Source organism: Lepidochelys olivacea (genome assembly GCF_965140295.1).
Source record: "Lepidochelys olivacea isolate rLepOli2 genome assembly, chromosome: 3".
NCBI classification, from domain to species: domain Eukaryota; kingdom Metazoa; phylum Chordata; order Testudines; family Cheloniidae; genus Lepidochelys; species Lepidochelys olivacea.
In genome coordinates, this window is record NC_140413.1 from 69,004,414 (window position 1) to 69,019,321 (window position 14,908).

General features: G+C 44.1%; 1 protein-coding gene across 3 annotated transcripts in view; it reads right to left on the reverse strand.

Annotated features, from left to right (window-relative positions):
* Window positions 1-14,908, reverse strand: part of RNGTT (RNA guanylyltransferase and 5'-phosphatase) — a 444,976-nt gene that overhangs the window by 282,963 nt on the left and 147,105 nt on the right. For all 3 annotated transcript variants that reach the window (XM_084622100.1, XM_084622102.1, XM_084622101.1), the window contains exon 10: window positions 5,162-5,233. In XM_084622100.1, the coding sequence (XP_084478226.1) occupies window positions 5,162-5,233 (72 nt within the window). The remainder of the gene's footprint in view (window positions 1-5,161; window positions 5,234-14,908) is intronic.

The window sequence follows — 14,908 nt, forward strand, 5'->3', positions numbered from 1 at the left end:
AAAGTACTAGTATCAATAATGAATAGGAAGCATCATGGCCATTTCAGGAAAAAATGGCTACTCACCTTTTTACCTGTTGTTCTTCAAGATGTGTTGTTCGTATCCATTCCTATCAGGTGTGTGCGTGCACGCGCATGGCAGCCGGAAGATTTACCCCCTAGCAGTCGGGTCGGTCCAGGTGCCCCCTAGAGTGGCGCCATCATGGCCCGCAATATAAGGCCTTACCATCCCACCACCCCCTCAGTTCCTTCTTGCCGGCTACTCCAAAAGAGGAGTAGGTGAGTGGGTATTGGAATGGACATGAACAACACATCTCAAAGAACAACAGTTATGAGAAGGTGAGTAACCGTTTTTTCTTCTTCGAGTGCTTGTTCATGTCAATTCCAATCAGGTGACTCCCAAGCCTGAGTTCAGGAGGTTGGGTTGGAGCTGTCCACTGGATGAAGCACTGCTCTACCGAAGGCCTCATCGTCTCTGGCCTGCTGGGTAACTGCATAATGTGCGGTGAAAGTATGTATGGCGAACCACTCTGCATATTTCCTGGGTCGGAACTTGCACCAGGAATGCTGCTGAATAAGCCTGAGCCCTTGTGGAGTCCACTGTGAGCAGATGGGCAGGCACCTCTGCCAGGTTATAGCATTCATGGATGCAGGACGTGATCCATGACAAACTTCATTGGAAGGAAACTGGAAGACCCTTCATCCTGTCTGCCACGGCCACAAACAGTTGAGCGGACTTCCTAAAAAGGTTTTGTTCTTTCAGTGTAAAAGGCTAGCGCTCTGTGGACATCCAATGAGTGAAGCCTCTGCTCCCCTGCCGCTCGAGTGCAGCTTAGGATAGAACACGGGGAGGAAGACGTCCTGGTTGATGTGAAACTGGAAGACAATCTTCAGAAAGAAAGCTGGACGTGACCTGAGTTGAACCTTGTCCTTATAGAATACAGTATGAGGAGGTTCTGATGTTAGGGCTTTGAGCTCAGACACCCTCCTGGCTGAGATTACTGCTACCAGAAACGCCACCTTGTATGATAGGCAGAGCAGGGAACAAGTCGACAGCGGTTCGAAGGGCAAACCCACCAATTTGGAAAGGACCAGATTGAGGTCCCAGGTTGGGGCTGGTTGTTGGACATGCGAATACAGCCTGTTGAGACCTTTCAGGAAACGGCTGAGCATAGGGTTGGCAAACACCGACTGGCGCTCTGTGCCTGGATGGAAAGCAGAGATAGTGGCCAAATGCACCCTTATTGAAGACATGGACAGTCCCTGCTGCTTGAGATGGAGAAGATAGTCCAGTATGAGTGGCATAGAGGTGAGCATCGGGGACAAATGAAGCTGCGCTGACCAGATTGAGAATCTTTTCCACTTGGCAAGGTAGATAGTCCTGGTGGAGGATTTCCTACCACAAAAGAGGACTTGTCTAACTGGCTCCAAGCAGGAGAGCTCCACGGGGTTCAGCTATGGAGATTCCAGCTGTGCGGGGCAACGACTCGAGGTTCAGGTGCTGGTGATGGCTGTGATCCTGAGTTATTAAGTCCGGGAGGAGCGGCAAGGTGACTGGGGCTTCTACGGACTTTCCAGGAGAGATGTGTACCAATGTTGGTGAGGCCTGGCTGGAGCTATCAATATCACTGAAGCCCCTTCCCTCCGTATCTTGAGGAGCACCTTGTCAACGAGAAGGACGGGCAGGAATGTATAGAGAAGACTGCCTTTCCATGTGAGGAGGAAGGCACCCGCGATGGAGCCCAGCCTGTGATTCAGGAAGGAGCAAAACTGCTGGCACTTCCTGTTGCGTCATGTGGCGAACAGGTCCATCTGGAGACAGCTCCATCGTTGGAAGATGGAGTTTTCAACATCCAAGTGTAGGGACCACTCGTGGCCATGAAAAGACCTGCTGAGACCGTCCGCCAACTCGCTCTGTATTCCCGGGAGGTACGATGTTTGCAGGCGTATCAAGTGAGCTACACAAAAGTCCCTTAGGCACAGGGAAGAGGAGCGTGCTCCCCTGTTTGTTGATATAGAATATCGCCATGGTGTTGTCTCTATATACAGGTTTCAGAGTAGCAGCCGTGTTAGTCTGTATCCACAAAAAGAAAAGGAGTACTTGTGGCACCTTAGAGACTAACAAATTTATTTGAGCATAAGCTTTCATGAGCTACAGTTCACTTCATTGGATGCATACAGTGGAAAATACAGTGGGGAGATGTTATATACCCAGATTGCCAAATGCGCTTGTCACGACAAGAGTAAGGGGAAGTTCCAGCTAACCGTCACTGTTAGTAAGAAGGAACTGAGGGGGTGGCGAGTCGGTAGGGCCCTATATTGAGCGCCATGATGAGGCCACTCCAGGGGGCGCCCAGACCAACCTGATGGATACTGCTAGGGAAAGTATCTTCTGGCTGCCATGCACGCATGTGCGCACGCACCTGATTGGAATTGACATGAACAAGCACTCCAAGAAGAATAGCTAATATAGGCATAAAACTTCTCAGTACCCCTTTAAACTGAAAGGAAAAAACAGGGTTGTTGGGAGGTTTTTTGTTTGTTTTTTACAGTGTTCATGCACATCAACTCAATCAAGGCTTTCCTTTGTTTCAGTAGGACTGACCACTTATACAATAAGTAATGTAACGATCCCCACACTGCCACTCATTCATTCTCTCAATACAGATGGGAAAACATCTCTATACAAGACAAATCTTAATCTTCTTTCAATATTCCCACTTTATGCCATCCAGATATGTACAGATCATCCCAACCACTACTACCTCAATTGTATGTGTATGGTAGGTGGTGGGGTGCATGCGGATGGAGGGAGGAGTTTTGGGGAGAGACCTAAATAGCACCAGATAAATTAACATTCCATTTAGGTGACTTAGAATCAGAACAACTGTTAATATTATACACAGGACTATTACAATAAAAGTGTATTCTCCCAAATTCCCTGAAATATAAGTGACCACCACATTACTGTATTTTTTGTGGAATATTTAACTACAGTTTAGTGTTATGCTCTGTTTTCATACAATTATTTAAATTACTTCACAAAAAATTATTAAATACATTAATATGTTTTGCTGGGGCCTTTTTCTTAGCACTAATTTTCTTTCACAAGTGTAACACAAACCAGTCAATGCAAAACCCACTCAATTATAAGTGCCAACATGGGAAACATTTTGCCAAGGACAACTCTTCAGATTAATTGGAGGTCTCAGGGCCAACAGATCCCAGCCATTTGATAGTTCTATGTACATTATGGTGATTTTAAGGTTATTTTTCTTAGATCATGAGAGAACAAGAAAAAAAATTTACTAAGACAACACACAAGACCCTTTAGTGTCTTTCAAACCTCTAGTTTATTTGGAAAATCCCTTTGAAAGCTGCTCTCTCTTCACACACATTGTTTCTTCTTAGCTATGACTCTGCAGTTGCTCCCATAGCTCTCCACAATGGCTTACCCATTTTCCCCTCCTTCTTCCTCTCCCCACTACTCAAAAGCTCCTTTTTCTGGTCCCTGGGACTGATTTCTGCCTCTGTCTGGCCTCGGCACATATGATCTTATGAGAAGCAGCTGCACGTTACAGAACTGAGAAGCAGCTGCCTACATCTAAAAGAAGAATATGAAGGAAGGGTCACTGAGCAGCCAAGAAGGTGCAGTGTGTTTCAAAAACAGCTATACTACTGCTGCTTAACCCCCTTCCTACTCTCTGTTCCCCGATCTGGACAAGGATCCACTACCACGGCACCAACCCAGTCCACCTACTGGCAGCCCAGATGAGAGAGATCATGCCAGCAGTAGCCCAGACCAACAATACTGTAGAGACAAATGTAGTGCCCTAGCATGGCAGACTCTCAGGCTACACCTACACAGAGATTAAAAAAAAAAAAACGCAGCTGGACCCGGTAAGCGCGTTTGTGCTCTGGAGCTGAAAAGAATCACGGTGTAGATGTTTTCTGAGACCTTACAAGAGTGGAGGGTCCCAGAGCTTGGGTTCCAGCCCGAGCCCAAATGTCTACACAGAAATTTTTAGCCCCACAGCCCGAGCCCCACAAGACTAAATCGGTTAACCCAGGCCAGCAACTGGTCTTTTAGCCCTTTGTAGACGTACCCTTATAGGTGAAAACAGTACTAGGACATTAGTTGGGACTGTTTGGTCCCAGCCAAACCAGGATTATTGGTAGAGCTTTCAATTCAGCTATGTGATTTCTTCATCATTGCTAACATAAGCCTGAAAGGATGTTCTCTCTTTAACCTATACGTAACCATCCCAATCAAATTAAGAGAGAATCAGAAAGTAACATGTACACTAAATATTTTTGCCATCTCTTAAGCTTGCAAAAAAAATTCTTCAGTATTTAAATGGTCACAACTAAGCTGTAAATATATTGTTTATCTATCGACAGATCTGCAGAGGAATAATACTAAATTATTACCACCATGGCCAAACCAAGTTCATATCTGCTGTAGAAAGAAGCAGTTTCTGAACAGTATTTTGCAGAGGTTTTCAGACAACCCACAGCCTTCTCTCATATAGTCTTTGCAACAGATCAAGTCTCTATTGACCAAGCAAGTAGCATTACTGAGGCTGCTTTCAATTGTGCTTTGCCTGATTCAGGATACTTTCAATCTCACTTCTCCTGTACTGCTGTCAGCTGGATTGCACATTGCCCAACCTCTTTGGGTATGGAAGTGTAGGATTCATACAAGGTTCATGCGCTTGGCAACATTCAGGGCACACCCGGAGTGTTGTATAGGAGCTGTGCACACACAGCTCTTCTCAAGGACATGAACCTTGGAATCTCGCCCAGATGACATGAACCGTGGGAAGCCTCCGAGGACTGGGCTCAAGGCCCGAGAGCAAGGAATGCGGTAGATAGAAATTGGTAAATAAGAATGTTAAACAAAGCCAGTGTACTCTTTTTATCTGTTGGAGAATGTAATGCGCGGGGAGAGAGAGAGAGAATAAAGGAGAGGGTGGAAAGCTGACGGGCAGAAGCCCGTTAGCAGACCAGCTTGCTTGCTTGCTTAAAGCTCTGTCCTGTCTTGTATTGAACCGCCACATGGAAGTGTGCTTTCTGGCTCTTAACAATGCAAACATAATTTCTGTCTTTATTTTAGTCAATAACTACTCATTAAAAAGTAGTAATTTAAAAAAGGTACTTACATTGAATTTAATAATGTCATATATCAAGTACCGAGGAACGACTTGTCCGTTTACTTTGTCAATGATCATTTCCTTAAAAGAAAAAGAAAGATAACATTCCCTTAATATTTGCAATTCGAGAATAATATAAAAGTCTCACAATATACTTACATCCAGTACATCTATAGAACTGTACCAATGCTGACCAGTACTGTTACAAGGCTCCGTCCAAAGTTCTATTATCAAGCATATTTTTACAGGAGTTTACAAGTGTAATAAAAATATTCTTCATGTTTGAAGTGTGACATATAAAGTTCTCAACAAAACCAAGGCAAATCAGTGTTAAGACACTCTGTTTTGAGCTGGAACTGTTGTGCTTCAGTGTTTCACCAGTCTCAAAATGTGTTACTTAGCTTAAAGTATGTGATCCTATTGAAAGTCATTTTGGAAAATTGTGGAATTGTAATCCTAAATCGCTTAGGCACATCTGAAAAATCTCTCATACATGTATAAGCACAGTGGCCATTAAAGACTGAACTTTTTTATTTTGGGGGGCTTGGTTTGCTCAGATCAGATGATTTAACACTAACATTTTTCTGATTATACAGACAGCAGTGGACTCAAAAATGTTATTTATGTATTAATTACTATCCCTCACTAACCAATAAGGCCCCTTTAAATTAAGTATTTCACATAGTGTTTAAGTCCCATGAATCAAGGCAGAGCTTTATGTTTCCGTCTGTGCCTCTGAAGCACATTTCATATGACTACCAGTCCAAATTAACATTTGCAGCTAATTAGACCAGAGTCAAAAATACATACATCCCTCCACACTAAATTAAGCAACCTTCTATATTTCTTTTCTCACCTCCCCATCTTAGAATCGTTTTGGTGTCTGTCTCTTACTGTTGTCCTCTTCTTGAGGACACATGGCTAAGGCTCCGAGTTTGTCATGGAGGTCACGGATTCTGTGACTTTCTGTGATTTCTGCACAGCTGGTGCCCCGGCCCGGGGACCGCCTGAGCAGCTCAGGCAGCCCCTGAATCAGTCGCACCGGCCACTGCTGGGGTTAGGGCCACCGTGCCTCTTTCCCCCACCTCCGCAACAGCAGGAGTTTGGGTGTTGGAGGGGGGCAGTGGCGGGAGCATGGGATGGCACCTACCTTGGAGGGGCCCCCTGGAAGTGGCAACATTCCCCTCCCTCAGGTCCTACATGGAGGCATGGCCAGGCAGCTCTGCGCGCTGCATTCACTCATAGCACTAATCTGTAGCTCCCATTGGCCGGGAACTTATTGACAGCTTACTGAGGACAGAGAAGGCAAACCTGTCAGATAGCCAAGAGCTCTTTGTAAACCAGCTAAACCTGACCCAGATGAGCCTAGAGACAGAAACCACTGAGGGAGGGGAAGGGAGATCAGATAGGTGTAATTAATGCCTTTAAAAAAAACAGCCCAAAAAAACAATTTTCTTCACGGTCCCCAAAACTTCACACACACTGTTCCCTCTCCTCCCCTCTCTCAGAATGGTGATCACACTCTCAGCCAGGGAACAGACCAATTCCTTTTGAAGTATCAAAGTTTACTGTAAGAACACACAGTGCAAAACATGACAGAATACTACACACAAGCCAAACATATTCCCAAATGCACGCTTTTGGCAGGCAGGCTGTAACTATGCTGGCTTTGGTGGGACCCAACGTAGAGTACCAATTCAGGACAAATTGCTTAAAGCAGGGCAGTTACAGCTCAAGGCTGGGGTTCCTTTGCACACCAAGGCAAACCAAACCAGCAAAACAGAGACTACTTCGGTTTTACCCCACTGGCTAACCATAAGTTACACAAGCAATTTCCTTAGACACTCTAGTTTCCTAGTATCACCACCAGTGCCTCTCATTATGTGGAAGAATGGTTATGAACACCAATACCTCAGTAAAAGAAAAAAGATTCTCTCGATCCCAAAGGATCAAGCCCCAGAGCCAGGTCAATATACAAATCAGATCTTACCCACAAATCACACTGTTGCCAGTCCTTTAGAATCTAAAATCTAAAGGTATATTCATAAAAGGAAAAAGATACAGATGAGAGCTAGAATTGGTTAAATGGAATCAACTACATACAGTAATGGCAAAGTTCTTTGTTCAGGCTTGTAGCAGTGATGGAATAAACTGCAGGTTCAAATCAAGTCTCTGGAGTACATCCACAAGGGGAGGGATAGCTCAGTGGTTTGAGGGTTGGTCCCTTCCAACCCTGATATTCTATGATGGGTCATTCAGTCCTTTGTTCAGAGCTTCAGTTTGTAGCAAAGTCCCTCCATAGGCAAGAAGCAGGATTGAAGACAAGATGGAGGAGCTGCAGCAGTCTTTTCTAGTCTCTTGCCATGCTTTCTTTGTTCCAAAGACAAGCTATCCAGCACATGGCATAGAAAAACCTTAGAGTTCTGTCCATAGGCATGTCCCTGCATACCTTGCTGAGTCACAAGGTCTATCTGCCTTCTCTCAATGGGTCAGTTGTATAGCTGATCGTCTTTAATGGACCATCAAGCAGGCTAGGCACTACTGACACCAAATTGTCTGGGGTTTCACCCAGAAGTATACCATAAGTTTGAAATACAGACAGGATAGAGCCAATACTTATAACTTTAAATACAAAAATGATACATACATACAGATAGCATAATCATAACCAGCAAACCATAATCTTGTCTTAAACACCTTATCTATTATACAAGATTTGGTGCCACTACAGGACCTTGGTTGCAACAATGATCTATACGTTCACAGTTCATGTCAATAATATCACAAAGGCAGAAAGGAATTCTAGGAACATAATAATGCAAATATAAATCTGTGCATTGTAAACAGAAAAAGAAACACACTGAAACAGATACCTGAGCATTCAAATAAAAAGAATCTGTGTAAGCAATTCAGTAACTGAGCATTCTTACTACAGGATTTTTATGAATACAACTATAGACTAAATATGTGCTTTGGTTTTCCAGTCTGAGAATCCAAGTACAAAACAAATTAATAATGCATTGTGCTTTGATTCAGGAATAAAGAGAGGTAGAAATGGTATGTTGCTAGCTTGGTAGGCTTGGCTTTTTACTGGCTCCCAGAACTAGGCAGCAGCAACAACCCTTCTCCACTTGCAGTTTCTGATTTATTTTGGCCTGGACATCCCTTTTCTCCTCTGGAGCAATTTCAAGCAAATTTTTCAAGCGAATATTCTTTGATTTTTGCCTGTACATTTCTGGGAAGGGCAGCCTGGTTTCTCCTGGTGGGGAAGACACCTTCCCACGCCTCTGAAACAAGCTCTAGTGACATCATCACTGTGAAGACACTGGCAGCATATGGGCCCAGGCAACATCGAGCTGCCTTTCAGTGATGAATGTGGGAATTTTCTGTAATATTTTTATCAATGCTATGCATAGCAGTGACTCATTTGGCTTGGTATTGCTATCCAGAGGGTGCAGACATGTTAAAATAACGTTCCTGGGGCACTGCAAGAGAAATTAGATGTTTGTATCACTTGTCTGGGGTGACACGAATGGCTCAATAAGCACTGAGTGGAACCAAACCACCAATGGAGGATCTGGAAACACAATGGGAGCCCCAGTGACTGCTCTACTGACTTTTCACAATGGGAGACTTTGGCAAGCAGAACACATGAACTCAGCGTGACTTTGCAGCAGGACGATGATGGACTGAGAGGTACCCAGAGGCTGTGATAAGAAATGGGCTCACAGAGTCACGGAAATTCTCACCTGGGGGACACAGGCAAAAGAACAGAGAGCAGCGAAGCCAAAATGAATTTGACAGCACCTTGGCTGGATGGCACCCTGGTTGTAGCTAGTCTGAACTTGGTGTTAACTTTTGCTTCTCTATGTAAACCTAAGGACTTCCAAGTGCTGTATTTCAGTTGACTAATAAACCCTACTCTGTTCTGAAAAGGCTGACTGGAATCACCGCAAATACTGAGAGAAGTGCATGGATTCCTGAAGGGAGTAAAAGTCTCTGAACAGGAGTCTCCTTCAGTCAGACTTGCTGGGCAGAGCTCACAGTGAGAAACAGGAGTGCTAGAGCCCTGATGCCCAGTCTCTGAGGCCATGTGGCCTACTCTTATGCAAAAGTGTGACCATTTGGGCGTCTGGCACACTACAAGGGCATTCCCAGCAGACTATCTACAGGCCAGAGCATAGCACAGATCCTGTAAATCTGTAACACCTTCTCTGGGCCTTTGGTGCACCACAAGACATCAGTCAGAATGATCACTGCCTGTAATAAATTTAGCAGTATTTACTACACTATCCCTACACTTCCCCAGGACTCCCAACCCCTCATGAATAGAGGGTTTTAAAAGAATGGCAATATACTCACCATGTTGGGAGCTGCTGAACAGTCCTGAAGCAAATGGCAGCCAGTCTGATCACTTCATATTTTTATGAAGATCTTTCTGATAACATTTTAGGCAGTTGTAACACTTATTTCCTGTCTGCTAACCCTTTAAATCTAGCAATCTCTGTCTGGTTGCTTACCAGCAGCCTCGGCTAGGCTATCCTCCATACCTGCTTAAAGACTTCCCTTAATAAGGGCGGGGGAATAAAAGAACAAAGGAGGACAAATTCTCTGATCTGCTCAAGATCTCTGAGGCCAGGGCACACAAAACTAGGGAGTGTAGGGAGCTCTTCCTTGAGGAAACATAGAAGGACTGAGAGATACATAAGGAAGTGCACCGAGACAACATACAGCTCCTCAAACTCAGATGTTCCAAAGCACTACCAAGGAAAATACCCACAGACTTACACCCCAGCAGCCATGGCACTTCATGGACAATTCTTTCTTCCTAGGTTGTATGCACACACCCCAATGCCCCCCAAATAGGGTGACAAGACAGCAAGTGTGAAAAATCAGCACAGGCATGGCGGGTAATAGGAGCCTATATAAGAAAAAGACCCAACAATTGGGACTGTTCCTATAAAATCAGGACATCTGGTCACCCTACCCCCTAAGTATCAGCATAGCCTGCCACAGTATGCCTTTCACTGAATCCCAATGGAAAATAAGAAGAACTACTGTGACTACACTTATACTGAGCTGTAATTCATCCCAGGGCAAGCAGCCTCTTGTACTTTTTTAGTTGTTTTACATCTTTTTAGAAGTACTTATGTTGTTTATTACTGCTCAATAAAATTTTATTTTGTGAAAATTGTGATTTGTTGACTTTATCTTTCAAAAGACATGTGAACTCCTCAAATCAGTACTCTCTCACCAGATTCATAAAGTGTTAACAATGCGTTTAAAATTAAGAGACATGCTCTCAAAGTTCCTTCCCCACTCTGAACTCTAAGGTACAGATGTGGGGACCTGCATGAAAGACCCCCTAATCTTATTCTTACCAGCTTAGGTTAAAACTTCCCCAAGGCACAGATTTCTTTCTTGCCTTGGGAAACAGCTTAGGTTAAAATCCTGATACGCTGCCACCACCAAGCGATTTAAACAAAGAACAGGGAAAGAGCCCACTTGGAGACGTCTTCCACCAAAATATCCCCCCAAGCCCTACACCCCCTTTCCTGGGGAAGTCTTGATAATCATATCCTCACCAATTGGTACAGGTGAACACAGACCCAAACCCTTGGATCTTAACAATGAAAAAGCAATCAGGTTCTTAAAAGAAGAATTTTATTTAAAGAAAAGGTAAAAGAATCACCTCTGTAAAATCAGGATGGTAATCAGATTCAAAACATAGAGAATCCCTCCAGGCAAAACCTTAAGTTACAAAAAGATACAAAAACAGGAATATACATTCCATCCAGCACAGCTTATTTTACCAGTCTTTAAACAAAAGGAAATCTAACGCATTTCTAGCTAGATTACTTACTAACTTCACAGGAACTGGAAGGCTGCATTCCTGATCTGTTCCCGGCAAAAGCTTCACACAGACAGATCCTTTGTTCCCCCCCTCCAGATTTGAAAGTATCTTGTCCCCTCATTAGTCATTTTGGGTCAGGTGCCAGTGAGGTTACCTTAGCTTCTTAGTGAAAGGATTTTGCCTCTGGCCAGGAGGGATTTTATAGCACTGTATACAGAAAGGCGGTTACCCTTCCCTTTATATTTATGACACATGCCAACTACAATTTATTCAAAAATCAATACATTTGTAATAAGTAAATGCGTAATTAATTCCAAAATAAAACAAAAGCAGCACACTGACTATCGCACACTGGAAAAGCGTACCCCTAAGGCCTCCGTAAGATGTACGGCATCTCGACAAGCTACGGTAGTTATTCTTGTGTCAGGCTGCTCACAATCAGTTTTTCCACTTCCCCCCTTCACCCTGCTGGTAACACTTCCTCCTTGGCTTTGCATATAGTACATAAAGCACAACATACAGCAGTAACAAAAAGAATATTTGGCTCACTGAGATCTGGCCTAGACATGACATATCTCCAGCATCCCTTTAATCTGCCAACTGCACTCTCCATGGTCATTCTGCACCTGTTTAGCTGATAATTACAGCTTTCCTTGTTTCTGTTCAAGGTGCCCAGTGGATGACTTCATGAGCCATGGAAGCAAAGGGTAGTCTGAGGCCCAGAGAATCACAGTTAGCATTGCAACCCCACCAACATGAATGTGCCATTAGAAGAAAAACATCTCTGCATGCCGCTTTTCAAAAAATCCTGTATTCTTAAAGATGTGAGCATCATACACTTCCACCCAACAATCATGTCACTGAAACATCCCTAGTGATCAACCAATACTTACATAAATATGGAAACATACCTCTTTCTGTATATGCATGCAGAAGCAAGGTTGGGAGGGGGAGGGAGGCAGAATCAGGATATGCATTTATCAACCTATCACAGTCTGGCAAGACAACTGCGTCAAATATCCCGATTATTTCCTGCATATTGTCAAGAGCCACAATCCTAGGCAGCAAGACACACTTAATGGTGTTACACACCTGGATGACAACCATCACCACTGGAAAATCTTTCCAACACCTAACTGAATGCCCACTGACTTATAACAATAAGGGATTACAAGCTTCTATAGCACAATAACCATCCATTTCTAGAGCTGGGCAAAGTGTTCCAGACAAATAGTTTATTCTCCAAAAAATGCAGTTTTAGATCAAACAAAACTATTCATGAATTCATGCTGAGTTCACCAAATAGTTTCAACTGAACCAAAAATGTCAAAATGAAATGTTTTGTTTCAATCCAAAAAAAAATTATTTAGACTTTCTGACATTTTGACAAAACCAAAGGAAAGTAGGACTACGTTCACAAAAAAGCAAGAGGAGGATAAAGTGGTGCTGCTGCTGGTGGCCCAATAACTATCCACTGTCATTTGTAATTGCGATCCATAGTTATTCATTAACAATGGATAATAACTGACCGAGAGATAGCAAGAAAGAGTCTATAGGTTGGTGGCTAGGACAAAGTCCCGTACCAGAATATCCCATAGCCCAGTGGCTAGGATACTCTCCTGCAATGTGGGAGGATCAAGTTGAATCCCTTCTTCTCATCAGGCAGAAAAGAGAACTGAACCTGGGTCTCCCACACCCTAAATAAGTGCCCTACTCACCGGGCTAAAGCTTATAAGGGGAGGCACCATCACTACCAACTCCTCGTTTTCTTTACAGTGTCTTTTTTTTTTTGTCAAAATGCCTGAAAGTCTAAACAAATTGATTTGGGTCAAAACAAAAAGAAACATTTTGAAAGTTTGGCTCACAACTTCAGCAATTTCCCCTTCTGTATCCCAAAGTTCTGCAGCCTTCATTGACCATTCCAGAATTGCATAAGGATCCAATCCCACCACTCAGTGCTTACTTCACAGGCCAAAAATGTTACTCTACTATGCGCAGCTGGTCATTGAATGCATGCAGAACCTAGCCAGTTCCATTCTTTGTCCACATCATACACTCTTCCACAATATTTTCATTTTTGTTGCTGCACAACCAGTTACTGTGGTAATTGAGGTGCTGCAAATACAGTAACTCCTCACAAAGTCGTCCCGGTTAACGTTGTTTCGATGCTGATCAATTAGGGAATATGCTCATTTAAAGTTGTGCAATGCTCCCTTATAACGTTGTTTGGCAGCCGCCTGATTTGTCCACTGCTTGCAAAAACAGCAGCCCTTTGCAGCTAGCTGGTGGAGGCTTGGAACCAGGGTGGACCAGCAGCCCCCCACTCCCCTAAGTTCCCTGTGCAGCAGCCGCCCAGCAGGCTATCAATTGCCGGCAGTTCAGCTGTCCCTCCCACAACTGCTATGTGCTGCTCCTGCCCTCTGCCTTGGAGCTGCTCCCAGGAGCCTCCTGCTTCCTATTTGGGGATGGGGGGGCTAATGTCAGGGTTCTCCCCGCTCCTGCCCCCCGCTTACAATTGTTTGCACCTTTGGACTTTGGGTATTGTTGCTCTCTGTTCATGCAAGAAGGACCAGGGAAGTAAGTGGGTGAAGGAATAAGCAGCCTAACAGGTGTCTTCCTGCTTTTTTATGAGGACTACCTGGACCTGTAGAGAGAAGTTCCTACCTGTGGTACTCATGCACCCAACAGACATGCTGTCAAGTGCAGCAACTCTGGGTCTGGGTGGAATACCTGACTGCGGTTGTGAGAGATCAAATCCGAGCAGTCTGGGGGCTGGATCAGAGACTGTATGGACATCTGTAGTAAATCTGTCAGTCAGAAATGCCTTGGCTACTATGAAGCCACCAGAATGATCATTGCTGTTTCTCTTTTGATCTTGGAAATCACCCTGACAACCAGGAGAATTGGGCAAAAGGTATACTGGCAAGCCTCTGTTCTACTGTAGAATGAAGGCACTCTCTAGTCAAAACAGACGAAGGTCTCCTCTGGGACAAAAGTTCTGACATTTGACTGTCAGAAGTCTGATAAATTGTCGCTTATTCCCAGGAGATGAAGAGTCATTGGTGTTACACTATTCCGATGGCACTAATTCCAGAAGTCAATGGCTCCCGCGCAGAGGGGTGAGAAGCAGGCACCTCCTTGCTTGTTTATATAGTGCATGGCTGTAGCATTGCCTCTGAAGATCTGCATTATCCAATTTTAAAGGACAGGTAGGAACATCATGCAAGCCAGTTCTAGGAAGTTTACATGAAGCACCATGCCACTTGGTGACCAAGGTCCTTGGATCTGTAGATAGTCCAAGTGAAATACTCAACCTGTCCTTGTCACATTCATTATTAGTGTCTTTGTTGGGAAAGAGATTGAAAAGAGAACACCTTTCTGTCTAACCACTAAGCCAATTCTGCAGTGATATGAGGTATTATGACCTTCTTGTCTACTGCGTTTTGCTGGCAAATAAACTGATCTCAGTCAGAGGTGAAGGAGCCACAAATGAAAGTCTAGCGAGCAACATCACATACATACATACCGACATGCGGCCTAAACTACAAGGCATGTTTGTATTGCCATAGCTAGTCCTGATGTCACCTGGAGTTAAAGTCCTCATAGAGACTGCAATCTGTCCATCTGGAATTGATCAAGGCTCCTACGGACTCTATGGTTTGTGACAGAGTAAGTGACAAGAGGACCAACCAGGTGAACAGCACAGTCCTGGCTCACTGATGGTTCCCACTGTGACCTGCCTCTGACCAGCCAACTGTCCAAATATGGGTAGACGGATGCCCTGCCTTCTTCAATGGTCTGCTACCACCGTAAGATTTTTCATGATGACCCTTGGTGCCATGGAGAGCCTGAATGACAGTATCTTGTACTGATAGTGATTTGATCATACTGTAAATCTCAAG